Source organism: Mus musculus, chromosome 17 (genome assembly GCF_000001635.26).
Source record: "Mus musculus strain C57BL/6J chromosome 17, GRCm38.p6 C57BL/6J".
Classification (NCBI taxonomy): Eukaryota; Metazoa; Chordata; class Mammalia; order Rodentia; family Muridae; genus Mus; species Mus musculus.
The window spans coordinates 24,370,432-24,391,046 of NC_000083.6; the positions used below are offsets into that span (position 1 = coordinate 24,370,432).

Consider the following 20,615-nt stretch of genomic DNA (forward strand, 5'->3'; position numbering starts at 1 on the left):
GAGAACCACTGCCTTAGACAGTCAAGTTGCCACAGTTACAAGGACAACTGCTGAGCCGCAGGTAGTCTTCTGAGGAAACTATGTGGACAAGTAGCAGGCAGTTATTTGTAGAGAAAACAGTCATGAGAAGGCATGACTCAAACGACAAAGTTTCTGGGGTTCCATGCTCAGCTGAACCCCTCACCAGCTATGTGCTTCCCTGGGCCTAAGTATCTCTGTCTAATGAGGCTCACACTCACTGCTGCGAAGTGTCCAGTGAGAATTCTTGCTCCACCAGCACAGGCCTTGGCACACACCAATGGCATTATGATCATAAAACCAGGGCAAGACAGAAAAATGTCAGCACTTGGTAACTTAGTTAGTGGCTAGTTAGTGGTTAGTGTTTTTGCTTTTCTCTTTCCTATAGGTCACCCAGGTGGTCAGACAGTTTTGTGTCTCAGGATATTTGTATCTAAGCACTTGGGGCTGTGGTCTGTTCCCTAGTTTGTCCTGAGGCTCAGAGTTTGGGATCTCAGGCTGCCTTTTATCGCCTAATCCTAAACCCACTTCTTCCTTGGGTTTATTGCTCTCAGGCCTCGTATGCCTTAGGGCACTGTGCTTGCTACTGTTACTGGCCCCTTTCCCTTTGAGCTTTTTATTTCAGGCCAGCTAAGGTAGGTCAAGTTATCCCTAATTTGACCCCATCCCAGTCATTCAGAACCGTGGCCTCATTGAGGCAGAAGGAAATTAAGTCTGCTAGGTACCTGATTCACAAAAGCAAAATTTTCAGTTACCCTCCCGTAGCCAGTGTAATTGCAGGATCCACAAAAGCAGCCAGGTGATGGTGGCACTCAGGAGGCAGAGGCAGGAGGATCTCTGTGAGTTCAAGGCCAGCCTGGTCTACAGAGCTAGTTCCAGGAGAGCAGGGTTACACAGAGAGACCCTGTCTTGGAAAACAAACATAAAGTAGACAATGGCTGCAAAAGAAAGTGTGAGCCAATCTTGAGAGAGCACCTTGTTGGTCGTAGAAGTAGAGGAAGGGACCGTTAGGCAAGGAATGTAGCTATGGATACAAACTTGAAGAGGGAAGGAACGGCTTCTCCCTGGCCCGCTAGGATGGAACACAGTCCAGCAGACACTAATTCACAGTTAGTTAACCACTTGGGCAAAGGTTTCAGCCTCTGTCTCCTCTCTGCTACCTTCCACCAGAGTCACAGTTAGGCACCAAGGCCATTAGCTTCTTTCTCTTGACTTAAACTACTGAGATAGCACTCAACCTGGCCCTCTCCAAATACGGCAAGCACTTGTCTGATCTTCCACCTTCTTTGTTATCCTTATTTTGGGGTCCAGGAATGGCCTCACAAAGTGCATGAACACCAATCTCCATCAGACAGGGATAGTTTATTGAGCATACATCCCCAGGCTGGTCTATCAGAGCCATGGTCCAGATTTGGGAACTGAACCATAATCTTGAATTAAGATCCTACAGGGTTTAAGCCTAAAATCCACAAAGCTGTGTCAAGTTATTCCACCAATCAGAATTTAGGGATAGGGGACATCCTTAGGAACGGGTCTTTGTTGTGCACTTATCCTGTTCCCATTGGATGGCATATTCAACTGTGGCAGGGGACTTGCCTTGTCTAACATTCATGTCCTAACTTGTCAATCAGGATGTCAGTTACCCACATACATGTCTCTTTCTGCCAAGTAGGATGTCAGTTCCCAGAGAGGTCTTGGGAACTTAAATTTTACTAGGCCCCAACTTAAAATAGAAGTCTTATTCCAAATAGTTTCTTATATTGGTGCAGGTGTCTCTCTTAAGCTGGGGTCCATCCCAGGAGCAGCCTATGCCATAAAAGCGCATGCACAGGTGCAGGAAGTGCTGCTGGGTGGTTGGTTCAGGTCCAAGCTTATTGTGGGTAACTATACAAAGCAGGTCTACTGACTTCCAAGGGCACAGGACATAAGAGGATATGTAATCAACCTGGGCATGAGAGAGTTTCCTATAACAGCAGAAATGGCAGGCCAGCCAGCTCACAGTTACCTAGACCTTACCATGACATCTAGGCCTTAATATTTTACCTAGACCGTTACAGTTGTGTCTCGTGTCTTCACTCTTAGTGGTTTCTCTTCTGGTACCTATTTAGCCTAAGTTTTATCTGTTGAGAATTGTCAGTCCACCCATTTGAGAAATATAGGGTCTCTTTCCCACCAAGTTCATATCAGGCTATGTGTGTTTAGTTTGTTGGGTGTGTGTATGTGTGTATAGTGTATGTAATGTGTTTGGTGCATGCATGTGTGTAGTGTGTGTGTGAAGTGGAAACTTAAGGGCTCTTTGGAAAGTTGGTTGGATGGTGTTTTGCTGAAGAGGACACAGGTGAAAGGCTAAGGTAGACTCATGAAGGAACATTTAGCTTAAGCAGACACGGGAAAAAGGATTTTCTGCTAAAGCAAGCCTGTGAAAGGATATGTAGTGAAGGATTCTTCACTAATGATACAAATGTATTGGTCCGCCTAACATCATGTAGTTGAGCTACATTTGTTGGGATTCCATAGAGAGAAATGCACCAAACAACTTCTGGGGGTGTGCTACAATTTCTTGCTGCTTCCGAGGACTCGGGATGATTGGCAGAGTAATGTCAGCTGAGACAGATGCGCGTGCTGGACAGATAACATAGCCTGAGACACGATACATAAAGACAAGGGATGTTTGGAGAGTGTAAATCAGACTTGACAAACAGTGACCAAAGCTAAACTAGACTGACTTATAGAACTAGCTGTACAACGCTTGTCAGTCGAGCCTTGGCTGAGCATTGCTTCAGTGAAAGAGGCACAGCAGAGAACTTCTCCTGGCCTCACTCCTGAACTCTCCTACTGACTTGTACTAAGGCTAAAGCCTGGCTGTCTCTGCTAGATAGTGCCACCACTTCTGATTCATGTTTGCTATCCTGACTCTACCAAACTAGACTACTGGTGTATCTGTGAAGGGTTTGGGAGTGGATCGAGTTGCCACTACTGACCTGTAAACTAAACTGTCAATTTCCAGACAACACAGATGTGAGTTATTCCAAAGAACCTTTTTTAACAGATCTATTTTCCCCATATCCTTTCTTTCCCATTACCTCTGGTGGGTGGTGGGCTACAAGGGAAGTTAAAATATTTTAAAAACATCATTAAAAGTAAGGCATAAAAAAATTAAAAGTTACGTGTGTGTGTGTGTGTGTAATGTATAGTGTATGTAATGTGTTTGGAGTGTGTAAGTGTAGGTGTGTGTGTGTGTGTGTGTGTGTGTGTGTGTATAGACATGCTCATGGGTGGGCCAGTGTTGAGTGCCCTTCTTTATCACTTGGCACCTTTGACACTGTCTCTTGCTGAATTACACCGTTTTGGGATAAGCTGGCTGGCCAGTTAGCACCAGGATCTGCCTGGCTCCTCCCTGAGATGCTGGGTTTACAGGCATATGCAGGGTAGGCTTTGTGAGGGTGATGCAGATTCCATCCAGGTTCTCATGCTTATGTCTTACCCACTGAACTATCTCCCTGGTCCTAAATCAAGCTATTTTTAAAATATGATCATATTTATGATTTTGTGTGGGTTATGTTAATTATGAAGTAGAAGTGTCACTTGGCAATATGTGGCATGTTTTTTCTTCTCCTTGTGACCACTGAATGTTGTCAGATGCTATTAGTGGTCCACAGAGTAGGGTATCAGGTAAAGTTACCCATTGCCTCCTCTGGCCCTCCCTCTGCAGACTCAGGGAAGTCTGTCTGTTCAAAGCATACCCCTCTCATGAGCAGCACCATGACACAGCTGTCCTCTGTTTCTGAACTCAGGATACATTCGGGAAGGCTTCCTGGCCATGCAACATGCTGTAGACAAAGCCATCATGCGTTACCATGCCAACACCTCTGCACAGCAGCTGTTCCAGAAGCTCATGGTGATCACCAAAAGGTTCCCGTTCCCACCATACATCTCAGATCCATTCCTCATTGCCATCCAGTACCAGCTTCCTCTGCTGCTCATGCTGAGTTTCACCTACACCTCCCTCACCATCATCCGGGCTGTGGTGCAGGAGAAGGAGAAAAAACTAAAGGTAACCCTCTGTGCATGGCAAGTCAGTCTGAGAATGCTGGGTCCTGGGACTCCCTCAAAAGAATTGGCCTGTCTCAAGGCTGCTGCCCTGTGTGCTGGGACCATAAGAGCCAGGGCTCAGTATGGGCACTGCTGTGACACAAGGTTAGGAAGTCCAGCTGCTATGCTTAGATTCTGGTAGTGGGTGTGCCCTTGGTCCACAGTCTCCGTGCAGCACTTGGGGAGCTGGATTTGGGGTTGTTGGTTTTTGTTTGTTTGGGGTTTTCCGCTTGGTTTGGTTTTTTTATTTGGTTTTGTCAAGACAGGACTTCTCTGTGTAGCCCTGGCTGTCCTGTAACTCCCTCTGTCAGCATGGTTGGCCTTGAACTCAGAGATCTGCCTCCCTTTGCCTCCTGAGTGCTGGGATTAAAGGCATGTGCCACCACTGCCTGGTTTGCTTTTCATTGTTTCTTGTCTGTTTGTTTTTGTTTCTGTTTTATATTATTATCTTTATAATTTTTTTGTTTCGTTTTTTTCAAAAAGTTTTTTCATATGTGTTTTGACTATGTTTTTTCCTTCTGCTAACTCCTCCAAGATCTTCCTGGGTTTTTTTGGTTTTGATTTTTGTTTTCAGTGCTGGAAATGGAACTCAGGGCTTCAAGAATGTAAAAACTCCACCTGTGGGCCCCACTGCCAGCAAAGAGCTGAGTTTTTCCTTTCCTAGCCACTGGCAGTCCAGCTTTAGATTCCCAGAGCCCAAAGCAGCACTGCTCAGTTCAGGAACTGGGTTTCCTTGTGGCACTTCCTGACAGCCTGATAAACAAGAGAGAGGGGGGGGGAGGGGTGCTCAGAGTGTTCCACATCACCTTACCCTGTTCTTCCACAGAGACAGGAAGCACCCTTCCCTAAGGGTTCTGGGCTTCTCCTTCAAAGTGAGAACGAAAATGAATGGATGCTCGGCTCTCTTAATGCATGTCCTCAGCCACACACTTGTCAAGGCTCACAGCCCAGGAGGCTGCTGGCAGTGTGGACAGTATGACCTGCAGAGTCTTTCTGCCAACAGTGGGAGGGGCCAGGCTTCAGGACTCTGGACTTTTTTTTTTTTTTTGGTTTTTTTTTTTTTTTTTTTTTTTGGTTTTTCGAGACAGGGTTTCTCTGTATAGCCCTGGCTGTCCTGGAACTCACTTTGTAGACCGGGCTGGCCTCGAACTCAGAAATCTGCCTGCCTCTGCCTCGACTCTGGACCTTAATGCCAGCTGCCATCCCCCTGGCTTCTGGGAATCAGCTGAAGCAAAATGAAGACTTGGGAGCATCGCTTGGGAGTCTGGAATTGCTCCACAGCATATAAGGCTTCCCTGAAGGACTTAGAGAATTCATCAACTTAACATCTATTGGGTACCTGTGTCAGACCTGAACGAAGCACAAGCAGAGAAGGGGGTTTCCCAGCATGACAGAGCGTAGTGGGCGCAGTTGGGAAGTGACTTCGCGCTCATGAAATAGAGCAGAGCCACACCACACTGAGTAGTGGGCTGGAGGATAGGGCAGGCCATCATGACTTAGGAAGAAGAGGCAATTAATCTGGAGTTGACTATCAGGGACAGCCTCCCAGCTAGGGTAGCATGTGCCACTGATAAAAGATAGAAAAGAGGTGGATCTGTAGACCACAGGGCTAAGAGCTGTTGGACAAAGCATGCCCGACCACAGCCTTCTCTTTCCCCTCATGTGTGCTGGATAATTCCTGCCTGTGCTCTATAGCACAGGTATCCTGGTCTACCTTCCTGCTCTATACATGGCCCTGTCCTTATGTAAGCAGACCGGCACACGTGGGGCTCTGAGGAAAGCTAGCCGCATGCAACTGTGTGATGCTGTCTCCCATTCACAGGAGTACATGCGCATGATGGGGCTTAACAGCTGGCTACACTGGAGCGCTTGGTTCCTCATGTTCTTCCTATTCTTCCTCATCGTGGTCTCCTTCATGACCCTCCTGTTCTGTGTCAAAGTAAGTGTGGCTTCCATGAGGGCTCTGGAAAGAAGAGGGGGCGGAGACCATTCATGGCCCCTGACCTCAGGGCAAGTGTTTCCCCTGCTGTCGAAGACAAGCGGGCCTTCCCCTGACCCACACCTTTAGACCTGCCCGATTCATTTCTGCCTTCCCTGCCTCACCTGGCCGGCCTGTCCTGCAGGTGAAGAAGGACATAGCAGTCCTTTCCAACAGCGACCCCTCCCTGGTCCTGGCGTTCCTGCTGTGTTTTGCAATCTCCTCCATTTCCTTCAGCTTCATGGTCAGCACCTTCTTCAGTAAAGGTGAGCCCTGCTGTTCCCCTTAGGCCAGAGGGTGAGGGTAACCCAAGTCTAGGGAAACTAAGGGGATTTATGCACAGCTAAGGGGTTAAAGGGTGTTTGTTTTTGATGACCCAGAGGCTGAACTGAAGAGAGAACTCCTGAAAGGCTGAGGCTTAATATGACTGGTGTGAGGGAGAGGCAGACAGAAGTACAGTATAGCCTGCGGGCCTCCCAGAGTTCCCCAGGAAGAAGCTAGGCGGGGAACAGGGGTCAGAGAGCACCTGCTGTGGGCCGAGGAGGAGAGGTGGATTAGGGCAAGCGGGAGTTGACAGAAGGCAAGCATGTCCACTGTAGACCGCTGAGAACACTAGAAATAAAAGCTTTATCCGCTTGCCCCCTGTGATTGCTGGTGCATTCAAGGGTGGCTCTGCCTTTGAATTTGGGGTTCAGCTTGTTGTTTAGTGCTTATGTTTTCTCCCTTGCTGCCTTCTGTTGCACAGAGAACGCTTCCAGTAGTTTTTGGCGCTCTGGTAGCTCGCAATATACAAACTATGTTTCTCTTAGTGATTACCCTTAACTTGAAATGCTTTTACATTTCTCCTAAGAAGTAGTATGTCTCAGGCCGACCCATACCGTACTGTGACTCCCCGAGGTCCCTATTATTTTTATTATTTTAAAAGCCATTTGCAAAATAGTAGTTTAGTTGCTATTTTGCCTTCAAGCCTTTGCTAGCCTGCTTCATGTGTATACGTTTGTGTGTGTACTGCTTTGGGTGGGCAGAGGACCTGCGCATGGGGCCTAGCATTGCCAGAAGCTGAAGTTCCCCACTGCTGGAATTTGGGTGGGGTGGGACTCTGACCACTGTCACTCCTGCGAGTCTCATGGCAAGTTTATCCCACCCAATGCTCTTTGTCCCCACAGCCAACATAGCAGCAGCCGTGGGTGGCTTCCTGTACTTCTTCACCTATACCCCCTACTTTTTCGTGGCTCCTCGGTACAACTGGATGACACTGAGTCAAAAGCTCTTGTCCTGTCTCCTATCTAATGTTGCCATGGCAATGGGAGCCCAGCTCATAGGAAAATTCGAAGCCAAAGGTGAGTCTTGTCCTCAGTACGGCCTCAGATCCCGTCTCCTGACTCTTGCGGCTTAGGGAGCATCTTGCCAAAAGTGTTCCCAGGGGTTAGCCTCGCCTCAGGAGGAAGTGTTCCCAGCAGTTAGCCTCACTTCAGGAGGCAGGCAAGCTGATGAACACCTGAGCTAGGCCTTTATCAGAAAACAAGAACTGAGTGTGCACCGAGAGCTGGCTGGGCCCTAGTCTATTGGGGAAATAGCTCGGCTAAGGCCAGTATGAGCCAAATACAACTAAGGGCTAAAACGCCAGAGGTGGTGGTCACCAGCTGTTCTGCCCAATGACTGGATCTTACCAGTTGGTTTTTGAGTCACTTCCTACTTTTGTTTTAAAGTTTTAAAATGAACATGTATTTTTATTTTCAACTCTGTGTGTGTGTGTGTGAGGTTATGCATATGGGAAGAAAGGTGCCAAGAGTCAAAAAGAAGGTATCAGATCCCCTAGAGCTAGAGTTACAAGGTATTAGGAGCCATCTGATGTGGGTGCTGGGAATTCAACTCCAGTCCTCTGGGAAGAGCCACAAATGCTCTTATGCCATCTTGCCATCCCCCTTAAAAACTTTTTATGACATTTTATAAATATTATTACATATTTTATTGTGAATGATTGTATGCACACTTGCCACAGAGCATGTGTGAACAGAGCATGTGTGAATAGACAACAGACAACTCTGAGGAGTCCCTCTCTGCTTTCACCGTGTGAGTTCCTTCCACATGACCCTGGCAAGAGTTATCAGAACTGGCAGTATGTGCCTTTGACCTTGAGTTGTCTTGCCAGTTCTCTTCCTTCTTGACACCTTCCGAGTGGTTGCACAAGTGACCTCCAAGCCAGGGGATTTTGAGGTCTTTGACTCAGCTTCCAGCTTTTGGTGAGTATAGGGTTAGCATGTCCTGCACTCTGCAACAGCTGACCATGAAGGCAGGGGATCCTGAGAGAGGAACCAGTGAGATCCCTGGGAAAGTATGTTCTGATTTTTGTGAGATTTCCTGTCTTGAAACATCACGGAGGCCAAATGAAACCCTTGCTGGGTCTAACTGACTGGTGTACTCCTGCTTTGTAAAGCCCGTGGCGGATACTGAGAGCTCAGAGGTTCCTAGCCTCAGATCAGCTTATGTCAAGGCCCCATGACTTATGAACAGGGCCAACCCCTCTCACAGGAGAACACTGGAGAGGGGACCACAGACTGGGACATGGCCTCCCTTCTCCTGTCTGCAGGACAGGTGAGGAGATGTAAGTAGCCGTGTCTGGCCACTACATGAACTGTAACATCCCTGACATCCATCCTCGGGGGCTTTGCATTCTGTTCAGCTTTCCTGGAAGAAGTGCAGTGCATGTAATCTACTTCCATTTTAAAAAGAGAATTATTTATTTTATGTATATGAATACTCAGTAGCTGTCTTCAGACAAACCAAAGAGGGCATCAGATCCCATTACAGATGGTTTGTAAGCTACCATGTGGTTCCTGGGATTTGAACTCAAGACCTCTGGAAGAGCAGTCAGTGCTCTTAACTGCTGAGCCATCTCTCCAGCCTGTAATCGACCTTCTTAAGGCCTCACCTGATATTATTTAAGATGGCTGTGGCACTTCCCTACTAACATGTTCTCTTAGGCCAAATGTTCCCATCTCTTCCAGTCATATGTCTCTGTTTTTATTGCTATCACAAAATATCTGAGACTGGGACATTTGTCAAGAACAGGAATTTATTTCTCAGTTCTGGAAGTCCTCAGATGCAATACCTGGTAAGAGTCCAGTGGTTGCTTCCAAGATGGCACCGTGAATGTCATACAGAGCAGGACACTGAAAGAGACAAAAACTGCTCCTGTAGGACCTTTTATATGACAGCTTTGTCCACTTAGGGCTATCTCCCACACTGTTAACCTGGGAACTAAATTTCTGACCAATGAATTTAAGGCCGTGTATTCAAACCATGCCAGTGAGCAAGGTAATTGTGGCACTGAGGAAGTTGAAGCAGGACTGCTGTGAGTTTGGGGCCATCCTGGACCACGTGATGAGCTCCACACCTGGGCTAGCATGAATCCCTGTCTTATAAAACAAAAGCAAGCAAACAATGACAAGACAGCTAAAATGTATGGGCCATATGCACATATGTGCACACGGATAGCCAATGAACGTGTGGGCCATATGCACATGTGTGCACACATATAACCAATGAAATGCAAACCTATCTAGTCAGTTCCCTAGCACTGCATAAAACCAGACATTGTTTTGTGTGTGTGTGTGTGTGTGTGTGTGTGTGTGTGTGTGTGTGTGTGTGTGTGTATCTGTAATCCCAGCATCAAGGAGATGGGGCAGGAAGATCAAGAGGTCAAGAAATGAGGTTTATGTGTTTCTAGTATCTGTAGCCTCCTGATAGAGTGTAGACTTTGTAAACTAGCAGAAACTTCCCAGGCCTCTAGTACTTTTTAAAAAGCCTTTTTCAGGGTTAGAGAGATGGCTCCATATTTAAGAGTACTTGCTGCTCTTTCAGAGGACCCCAGTTCAGGTCCTAGGACCAACATCAGGCAACCTACACATCTGTCACTCCAACTACAGGGGATCTAACACCTCCAGGCACATGCACATAGCCACATGCAGACACACAGATCTACCTGCATGTAATTAAAAATAATAAAAAAAATCAATCTTTTTTAAAGTATTAAAAAACTAAAAGACCATTTCCAAATGGAATCTCCTTATATGACACCTCTTTTTTTTTCAAGTTACATAGTGACTTTTCTTAAAACAGATCTAGCTGTTCGATGGTAAGTATTCAGCAAGGCTGTAGAGCAGACATTTCCATTCAGGGCCCTCTGACCAGCAGCAGACTGTTAGACACTTAGGTCCAGGCTTGCATGGGCTGTGACTCTGACGTATCATGAGCTGTGTAGAGCTTCACATTAATTTTGAGTTCTCCCAGTTTCATTGGTTACATTGACCTAATGCATTTGTGTGCATGAGTATTTATGTGTGTGTGTGTGTATGTATATGTATGTATATATGTATATATGTATGCATGCATATATGTACATGTATGCACACATGTAACCAATGAAATGCTAACCCATCTAGTCAGTTCATGAGCTTTTAAAAAATTTTAAAGATGGGGGCTGGAGAGATGGCTCACTGGTTAAGAGCACTGACTGCTCTTCCAGAGGTCCTGAGTTCAATTCCCACCAACCACATGGTGGCTCACAACCATCTGTAATGGGATCTGATGCCCTCTTCTGCTGTGTCTGAAGACAGCTACAATGTATTCATATAAATTAAATAAATAAATAAACCTTTTAAAAATTTAAAAAATGTATGTAGTGTGTGTGTGTGTGTGTGTCTGTCCGTCTGTCTGTCTGTCTGTCTTGCATCCCTGTCTCTTTACCACATGCATGGATTACCTGTAGAGGCTAGAAGAGGGAGCTGGATCCCCTAGAACTAGAATTACAGAGGGTTGTTAGCCACCAGGTTGGTGCTAGGCATCAAACCCAGGTCCTCAGGAAGAAATGTCATTTCTCTTAACTTCTGAGCCATCTCCTTAGCTCCAGCTTATGAGCTTTTGATAGTTCTGCAATTTACTGATTTTTTTTAAAAAACATACTATTGTCTTTAAGACTTGAAGAAAGTTGGATGGGGAATGGGATATAGCACAATTGGTAGTGTTTACCTGGGGTTCAGTCTCTAAAACAGCATAAGCTGAAGGTGATAGCACACACTTGTAATACTAACACTAGGGAGCTGGAGCCAAAAGGATTACAAGTTCAAGATCATTCAGATCATTCTAAGCTACACAGTGAGTTTGAGTTCTGCCTGGAATACAAGATGTTTCAGAGAGAGAGACAGAGAGAGATGAAAGTTGTCAGATTTGTTACAAAGTCTGTAAAGAGACAGTCAAGGTAACAGCACAAGGAAAATGTGCATACAAGCATGAATACACGAACCATCAAGTGCTTCAGCGCCTTGCTCCTCCCTGCCAGCCCTAACAGTTCAGGACTACTTTCCCGACACCCCCCAGGCACTGGCATCCAGTGGCGGGACCTCCTCAACCCTGTCAACGTGGACGACAATTTCTGCTTTGGACAAGTGCTGGGGATGCTGCTGCTGGACTCAGCACTCTATGGCCTGGTGACCTGGTACGTGGAGGCTGTCTTCCCAGGCCAGTTTGGCGTACCCCAGCCCTGGCACTTCTTCCTTATGGTGAGTGCTGATGCCCCTGTTCTTCAAGCAGGCCACTTCTTTGGGGGACAGAGGTGTCCCCGGCACTCACTTGGGACCCCTTTGAGTCCCAGCGCATGACACCTGCACAGGCCTGGGGTAGAGACCACTGACCTGTGTGTGTATCCTGACAGCCCTTAAGATTTGTCCACAGAGGTGACCACCTGCCTCAGCCCCAGGGTCTGAGACAAAGGGACATGGAGACTGATGCACACGGCCTCCGCTGCTCCCACGCTCACTTCTTTATTCATGAAAAATATTTTTAAAATGTTTTAATAATACTGAGGTTTAATCCCAGGACCTCGTACATATTAGGCAAGCACTCTAATACTGAGCTATATATACCCCCAGGATAACAAATATCTTACTGGGTTTTCTGCCTACAAAACAATGAAGCTTTGGGGGGCAAGGAGGCGGAGAGAGGGGCATGCTTTAAAATTGATAGCCCTTCCCACTGCCAGAAAAAAAAAACCCAAAACAAAAACAAACAAACAAAAAAACAAAACAAAAAACCACCACTGTTGACACCTGCTTGTGCCTCTCTGACACTTTTCTCATTGACAAAACTATTAACAAAAGCATCTTACGAACAAAAGGTTTTATTGTGGCTCCTAGATTGGGGGGAAAACAGGCAACAGGAACTTGATGCTGCATAGTGTCCATTCAGGAAGCAGACGTCCTGAGTACTGGTGCTTCAGTCAAAGGATGGATGATACAATCTACATTTAATGTGGGTCTTCCTACCCCACCCAGCACCCAATCCAGAAACTCCCTCTGAGACACACCCAGAAATTTTGTTTCCTAGGTAATCGTAGATGCTGTCCAGTTAACAGTACTGATCATCATACCCTTTTCAGACTTGCCCTGTGCACTTTCTACCTGGCTCCTCCAGATAATTTGCTTGATAAAAATGGGCCATGTTAGCCAGGCGTGGTGGCACACGCTTTTAATCCCAGCACTCGGGAGGCAGAGGCAGGTGGATTTCTGAGTTCGAGGGCAGCCTGGTCTACAAAGTGAGTTCCAGGACTGCCAAGGCTACACAGAGAAACCCTGTCTTGAAAAAAAAAAGGGGGGGGCCATGTTATAAACTGGACTGGAAACTGTTTTTTAAATTTTAACAGTGTTTCTGTTATCTTAAGCACCTGCATGTACCTGTATATATAGTTCTTTAGACTTTTATGTAGCCATACTTATAAATGTATTGTTAATTTAGCAATGTATTTCTACCTAAATATATAGCTTTTTTATGAATGAACTGCATTTGTAATGACACGTAGCATCCCCACGTAAGGTTTCACCATCGCACACTTTACATATGATACATGTGTCCAGTACCACCAGTGTAGTATTCCTCTGTGTACTGGAAACAGAAGTAACAGGTCCTCAGCAGGCAGCTTACTGTCCCGTGTCCCTGTCCACAGGGAGCCTGCCACCGTGGTGAGTAGAGGACAGAGACACAGCCTCTTGCCTCTTAGACTCTAGCAGTGCTCTGGCCTGCAATGTTCAATAATGTCTCTTCATACATTGGCAAGTTCCCTTTTCTCTGTATTAATTCTGAGTTTCACAACAGATTGTGCCCATTTACCAGATTAGGAAGGCAAGAGTTACAGCATTCCCAGGTACAAGCAAATCAAGAAATGTGCCGGAGTCTAAGAGGGTGTTGTCTCTTCAAGTGGATGCCCTGTGGTTAAGGCTCAGGTCATGTTTTGCATGTTCAGTGGGTCAATGGTACTTATTTTGTTGGTTGCAAACAAAACGGACTGACACTACTGACCGTGGCACCCATGTGCCTCCATCCCAGCCCTCCTACTGGTGTGGGAACCCAAGAACTGTCGTAGGGAAGGAAGAGGAAGGCAGCGACCCAGAGAAAGCTCTCAGGAACGAGTACTTTGAAGCCGAGCCAGAGGACTTGGTAGCTGGAATCAAGATCAAGCATCTCTCCAAGGTGAGGCTTGAAGGCACTGGCCAGCTGCCAATGCGACTCCCGCAGGTACCTGGAGGAGGAGGATTGCATTCCCTCCAGCAGCTGCTTTCCACCCACTCTCCAGGGCACAGACCATCCCTCCACATCTGGCCACATGCTGGCAGGCATTGTGTTGTGGTGGCACTGTGACCGTATAGTCCTGGGTGCACCTCTCACTGGCTTCTTAGTTTATGCCATACTGGGTGTACAATGATAAGGAGGTCATGTAGGGACTAAGGGGGATATAACCTCTGCCCCACAATTCTATTCTGTGTGGATTCATGGGACTTGGTTTAGTGTCCTGAGACGTTAGGGTCGTGTTCCAAAGGGAAAAGGAGGCCCTGAGGGCCACGGGGAGTCAAGGCGGCCTCTGACTTACCTGCAGGTGTTCCAAGTGGGCAATAAGGACAAGATGGGCATCAGAGACCTGACCCTGAACCTCTACGAAGGACAGATAACAGTCCTCCTGGGCCACAATGGTGCTGGGAAGACCACGACCATGTCTCTGCTGACAGGTGAGAGAAAGCTAGCTCTGTGGCCATCTGTGCCTGTCTGCTTTACATATGGCCTCAGTCCCTCTCAGTGAGAAGGAAGATATGTTTAGAGCCAGTAAAGTTTTAGCCCCGTGCCCCAGGGGAACATCTGAGGAGCCGATGAATGGTTCCCACCCTACCTCAGCCTCTGTCTATGAATGCTCAAACCTGGTGGGATCAGCAAAAACAAACAAGAGCAATTCTGCAGCCCAGGAGAACAGGTCCACCCCGCGTTATTGACTATTCCCCTGTGCTGGGCTAGGGCCGTGACTCAGTGGTGGAGTGAGTGACTGGCATTCATCCAGCCCTGGACTCAGACCTAGTACCCATGGACTCAGACCTAGTACCCATGGATTCAGACCTAGTACCCATGGGAAAAAGTAAGGGATAAAAAGAGGAAAGGTGGAAACCTGCCATCCCTAGTAAGTTTCACCATCTGAACTATTCCTTGTCTTCCTGAAACACTGAGGTCAGAGCACACACAGTGGTGTTGAGAGTGGGGCTTGTGATTGTAATGGATTCAGTACTTACTCACTTGTGTGAGAGACACAGAACCAGAGAGAATGAGGCTCTTTGTGACAAAGTGGTGTGCCCTATAACAGAGCTGGAGCCCCATCCTCCTCCTATCTCCTACTGCTCAGCTGGATAGAACCTAACATGGAAGAATGAATGCAGGGGTCTGTCTTACGTCAGGATCCTCAGTAAAATGGAGGAAGTGGCTTTCATGAGTCAAGGTGGTCATGTACCTTGCACAGGTGAACAAGATTTCCATAATGAACTTGGGGTCTCTGATTCGACTGCAGGCCTCTTCCCCCCTACCAGTGGACATGCTTATATTCATGGGTACGAAATTTCCCAAGACATGGCTCAGATCCGCAAGAGTTTGGGCCTGTGTCCCCAGCATGATGTACTGTTTGACAACCTGACAGTTGCCGAACATCTTTACTTCTATGCACAGGTAAGTCTATAGGTGACAGGGACACATGGGTGGTGACTGTTCCCTTGCTAATATACCTAGGGGGTCTGTGAATGCCCCAGTATGCCATTAGCCTCACATCGGTCTGTTTTGAGGAGCTATTCTAAAAAAAGCAAGGGTAATTGTGGAGAGATAAGCAGAGTCCAGGAATGCCAAGGGAAGACATCTCTTGAGCCAGAGAAGTGCAGTATGGTTTAGTGCCTATCCATCCCGCCTGCCTCACAGCCTCTCATTCCTGCCTTCCAGCTGAAAGGCCTCTCTCTCCAGAAGTGTCCTGAGGAAGTCAAGCAGATGCTACACATCCTCAGCCTGGAGGACAAGCGTGACTTACGGTCCAAGTTCCTGAGTGGGGGCATGAAGCGCAAGCTCTCCATTGGCATCGCCCTCATAGCGGGCTCTAAGGTATAGGGCAGGGGCCTGGCCTCTCGATGCAGCCAAGGCAGGCTCCCACACAAGGACAAACCCTGGGTGGCGACACAGCTTATCTAAATTTTCTTGATTAGAAGACAGCTTATCTAATGAAGCTGCAGAAGGCCACATAGCACAGCCATCCTGAGCCTGAGATACAGCTCTGTCACTGTCACACGACTTCATTCACCTCTCCCCTCCAGGTGCTGATGTTAGATGAGCCCACCTCAGGCATGGATGCAGTGTCCAGAAGGGCCATCTGGGACCTTCTCCAGCAGCAGAAGAGTGACCGCACCGTCCTGCTGACCACTCACTTCATGGACGAAGCTGACCTGCTGGGAGACCGCATCGCCATCTTGGCCAAGGGGGAGCTCCAGTGCTGCGGGTCTTCACTATTTCTCAAGCAGAAATACGGTGAGCAGTGGGCAGCAGGAGTCCAGTCAGCCTCATGACGGGGCCAATGCCCTCTGGGAAGGAAGGGTCGACAGTAACTGGGCAGGGCAAGCTCTAGCTTTCTCTCTTGTCCCACAGAGGTTTGTAGGAATGGTAAAGCAGGAATCTTGTGTGGTGGGGCTCTCGCTAAGCCACATCAGGGCTACCAAGATCAGGAGCCTGTGGGAGTAGACAGGAGTCCTGGAAGTGCTTACCATTGCTTTCCTACATGGAGCGCTGAGAGCGATCTTCACTGCACAGCCCAGTCTAATAGGTCGCTGTGTGGAGTGCCTGGTTTGCTGTTGTCGCTGCCTGGTCTAGCATTAAATCCCTGGCTCCTACCCTCAGAAGGCCCCGTGGTTCCCATCTCACCTCTCTCCTGCACCATGCACATACCCTAGAGATACCCAGCAGAACCAGAGCAGGTTAGACAGGGGCCCCATCGTCCCCGGTGGCCATGTATCTAGTGAAGATACTGGGGTACCTTGATCAAGAAGGAGTGGTATCCATCTCTACTAGGGCCTCAAGAGTTCTGCTTGCAGCTTCTTGCCTGTCTGCCCAGTTAGCCAGGCCATTGATTTCCCTGGGTCCAACACCCTTGTCTCTGAAGGGAATAAGAGCAAGCCGTTTCCTGCAAAGCATTGTTGGACGAGAAGCCAGATAGAGCTCAGTATTCGCAGTGCAGTCCCACAGCTCCCGCTGTGTCCCTTCCTTCCCTGCAGCCATGTTCAGCATGAACCCTCCAGTGCACACACACTCACATGCTTAGACTATTGCTGTGCTTCTATCCTCGAGCGGTCTCTGGCCTCTATTAGGTGTGCCTGGCTACATTCAGTGAACAGTCCCCAGCACTATTCCCCCAGTAGGTTGTGGGAGGTAACACTCAGCGCTGCATGGAAGAGCCCGAGAAGCATCTGCTCTGGCCCATTTGCACCCATTGTGCAGATACTTCCCCGTGATTCTGTGTGGCGTGGCAGAAGAAGTGGGACCTCCGGTGAGCCTAATGCTTGGTCCACGTGTTACAGGAGCTGGCTACCACATGACGCTGGTAAAAGAACCGCACTGCAATCCTGAAGGAATCTCTCAGCTGGTGCACCACCATGTCCCCAATGCCATGCTGGAGAGCCATGCTGGGGCTGAGCTGTCCTTTATTCTTCCCAAGGAGAGCACGCACAGGTATGTATCCTAGAGAGCCACAGATCCAGATCCGGGAAGGCCCCGTGGCTGTGAGGGCTCTAGACCCTCTCTGTTATAACTACTGAGCACCTCTCAATCTTTAGGTCGGGGATGGGCAGTGGCAGGGTTAAGCACCAACTGGGCTTGTGGGACAAAACTGGAGTCCCACATCTGCTCAGGGGTAGGGCCGCTGGGCGAGGTGGACTCGGGAAGTTTGTGCTGCAAACCCCACAGAATTGCCAGGCAGGTATAGGGATGTGAGAAGCCTTGGGATCCTGCTCTGGGGGTGAGGAAAGGGCACAGTCTGGGGTACCCGTGGAACTGCTGGAGTCAGGCACCACAAACCGCTGGGCACCTCAGAAGAGCCAGTTCTCGGGTCCCTGGGCCCACGGAGGCCAGGGACAACAGGTTCTCACTCTCAGACATCGCACACACCGCTGTATGTCTCAGTGGGGACCCTCAGGCAAACTCTGGCCTGGGGACCTGTCTTAGTCAGGGTTTCTATTCCTGCACAGACATGATGACCAAGAAGCAAGTTGGGGAGGAAAGGGTTTATTCAGCTTACACTTCCATACTGCTGTTCATCACCAAAGGAAGTCAGGACTGCAACTCAGGCAGGTCAGAAAGCAGGAGCTGATGCAGAGGCCATGGAGGGATGTTCATTACTGGCTTGCTTCCACTGGCTTGCTCAGCTTGCTTTCTTATAGAACCCAAGACTACCAGCCCAAAGATGGTACCACCCAAAAGGGGCCCTTCCCTCCTTGATCACTAATTGAGAAAATGCCTTCCAGCTGGATCTCGTGGAAGCATTTCCCCAACTGATGCTCCTTTCTCTGTGATAACTCCAGCTGTGTCAAGTTGACACAAAACTAGCCAGTACAGGACCAAAGGGAAAAGGGTAGAAGAAGAGTTCTAGCAGGTTACCGCAGGGAGGGCATCCCTGGGCAGGTTTGCTGCGAGTGGTGGAGACGGTGGCTAGAGCACAGGGAGGCTTCCAGGTGAGAGGTTAGATACTCAGCTCCGTAGAGGGAGACCTGCTCCATTGCTCCAGCACAGCGGGTCCCGATGAGAAGAGGTAGTCCATGGTTTTAAGGTGTTTATTGTAGAAAGGCAGAGATAGGGAGAGAGTGGGGACGGAGAGGCTAGCTATGGCCATGTGGAAAGAAGGAGGAAAGGAAGGGGGAGAGGGAAAGAGCAAGAGAATAAGAGGTAAGAGAGTAAGAGAGCAAGGAGGGGGCAAGCAGCTCCTTTTATAGTGGGCTGGGCTACCTGGCTCTTGCATTAACTGTGGGGAGGAGCATACCTGACTGTTGCCAGGTAACTGTGGGGGTGGAGTCCAGACAATACCAGAAGCTTGGGGCATTGCCCACATGACTGATGGCCACTCTTTGCAGGGGGAGGCTGTGAGGCGACACCGAACACCTTCTGTCCCTTAGGGTCACTGGGGTTCCAGGCCTGTTCTTGACGGGGACCAGGCTGTCTGTGCACAGCTCACCGCCCTACATGGGCAGAAATTGCTTATTACTTACTACAGCAGAGAGAGATTGCTGGTACCTGAGGAGGACAGATATACATCAGACAGGCTAAAAAAACATCCACTTCTTGTCTGCATTCATACCCACACAAGGTCTCCCTTCTAACACCAGCTTGAATATATATAAAAGTTCTTGCCAAGCATGGTGGTGCATACCTGTGATCCTAGCACTTGGGAGACAGAGGCAAGAGGATCATTTCAAGGTCATCCTCAACTACATCGTGAGTTCAAAGTCAGCCTAGGCTGCATCAGACCCTATTCAACCTCCCTCCAAAAACAAGTAAATACATTCTTTAAAACATATGTAGAAGTACAAACAGTTATTTGTGGAGCTACCATGCATTTGCAGACAAATTGTGAGTGTTCAGAACTTCTCTGTCTCAGGATTAGAAGCAGTCAATTCACCCATTCCCTTGCTCCTCTCCTCCTCCTCCTCTTCTTCCTCCTCTTCCTTTTCCTCCTCCCTCTCCTCCTCTCCTCTCCTCTCTTTCTTCAACCACATAAAACATTTTGCAAACTTAAAAAGTCCCAGACTTTAAAAATTCCAAGGTTTCAAAATCTCAGTCTCAGACGGGCAGTGATGGCGCCACACTCCTTTAGTCCCAGCACTTGAGACAGAGGCTGGCAGATCTCTGAGTTCAGGCCAGCCTGGTCTACAGAGCAAGTTCCAGGACAGCGAGGACTCCACAGAGAAACCCTGTCTCAAATAAACAAAAAGTCTAAAATCTCTATAAAACTCCAAATCTCTTTCAAAACTTGAAATCTCTCAACTGTGGACTCCTGCATTTAAAAAAAAAGTTAAGTACTTTCTTAGTCACAACCAAATTAAAGCAAAAGCAGACTCCATCTGTGTAAATAAGACAGTGTCCAATGTCTGATTCACTGATGATTTTCTGGGATCCTCAGACTTGGGCCGCTTCTCTGGCGCCCTCTACAGCACACACAGATTGTCTCCTGGTCTCAGGCTGACTCCACTCAACAGCTGCTGTCCTTGGTGTTCATCCCATGGTACTGGCATCTCCAAAATGCTGGGGTCTCTGCTGCAGGTGGGCTGCACCAATAGGCTTTCCTGGGCTCTCTTCAAGAATTCTAGCTCTGCCACACAGTGCCAAGCCTCAGCTGCTCTTCATGACTCCTCCATGCCTTCATACCAGTACCACCTGGGGGGTCTCCTCACATGACCAAGTGTGGCTCCCAGAATGAGGTACCTGACGAGGGCACCTCTGGAATACAGCTGCTGTGTGCTGACTCTGAGGAAACACTTCCCAGAAGATTTCACCTTAATGATGCTGGTCTTAATCCCAGTTAATTTCTCAACTCCAGCTGAATAGCATTGATTATCCCAGCAAAGCAAAGGTTTCATATTAGCTACTCTGGTATCTTGTTAAGCACAGCTGATTCACCATCTACAGTAACTAGGACCACAAACTAACTGAAAAATCTGCAGTAACCTCAATAAGGTGACTTAGACTTTCCCTAGAACTTTACAACCCAGGCCTCCATCCTCTGCATTTCTATTAACACCTTTCTAGCTGCCACAGAACAGCTCACCAAAATTTGAACATATAATGGATGTTCTAACCCAAAGTTGCAAAGTCCACGATTCTCTCAAAAGCACACTGTCAGGTCTCTCTCGGCAATCAATACCCCACAATCCTTAAACCAATGTCTGCCTTACTATCGCTTTGATGAAACACCATGACCAAGAGCGAGTTAGAGAGAAAAGGGTTTGTTTTGCTTACACTACCATGACTGTTCCTCCCTGGAGGAAGTCAGGGCAGGAACCTGGAGGCAGGAGCTGATGCAAAGGCGGAGGGGTGCTGGTTAGTGTTCCGCTCAGCCTACTTCCTTATAGAGCCCAAGACCACCATCTGAGATGACCCCACCCACAATGACTGGGCCTTCTCACATCAATCAATCATTAAG

At 48.0% G+C, this 20,615-nt stretch overlaps 1 protein-coding gene across 4 annotated transcripts in view; it reads left to right on the forward strand.

Moving 5' to 3' along the window:
- The window catches only part of Abca3 (ATP-binding cassette, sub-family A (ABC1), member 3), a 58,284-nt gene that overhangs the window by 18,511 nt on the left and 19,158 nt on the right, over positions 1 to 20,615 (forward strand). For all 4 annotated transcript variants that reach the window (XR_001782080.2, NM_013855.3, NM_001039581.2 and 1 more), the window contains 11 exons: positions 3,813 to 4,072; positions 5,933 to 6,049; positions 6,234 to 6,354; positions 7,255 to 7,428; positions 11,468 to 11,649; positions 13,469 to 13,612; positions 14,016 to 14,145; positions 14,967 to 15,121; positions 15,386 to 15,541; positions 15,751 to 15,961; positions 17,005 to 17,155. Coding sequence is in view for 3 of the 4 variants with exons in the window: in NM_013855.3 (NP_038883.2) it covers positions 3,813 to 4,072; positions 5,933 to 6,049; positions 6,234 to 6,354; positions 7,255 to 7,428; positions 11,468 to 11,649; positions 13,469 to 13,612; positions 14,016 to 14,145; positions 14,967 to 15,121; positions 15,386 to 15,541; positions 15,751 to 15,961; positions 17,005 to 17,155 (1,801 nt within the window). In the remaining variant the exon portion in view is untranslated. The remainder of the gene's footprint in view (positions 1 to 3,812; positions 4,073 to 5,932; positions 6,050 to 6,233; positions 6,355 to 7,254; positions 7,429 to 11,467; positions 11,650 to 13,468; positions 13,613 to 14,015; positions 14,146 to 14,966; positions 15,122 to 15,385; positions 15,542 to 15,750; positions 15,962 to 17,004; positions 17,156 to 20,615) is intronic.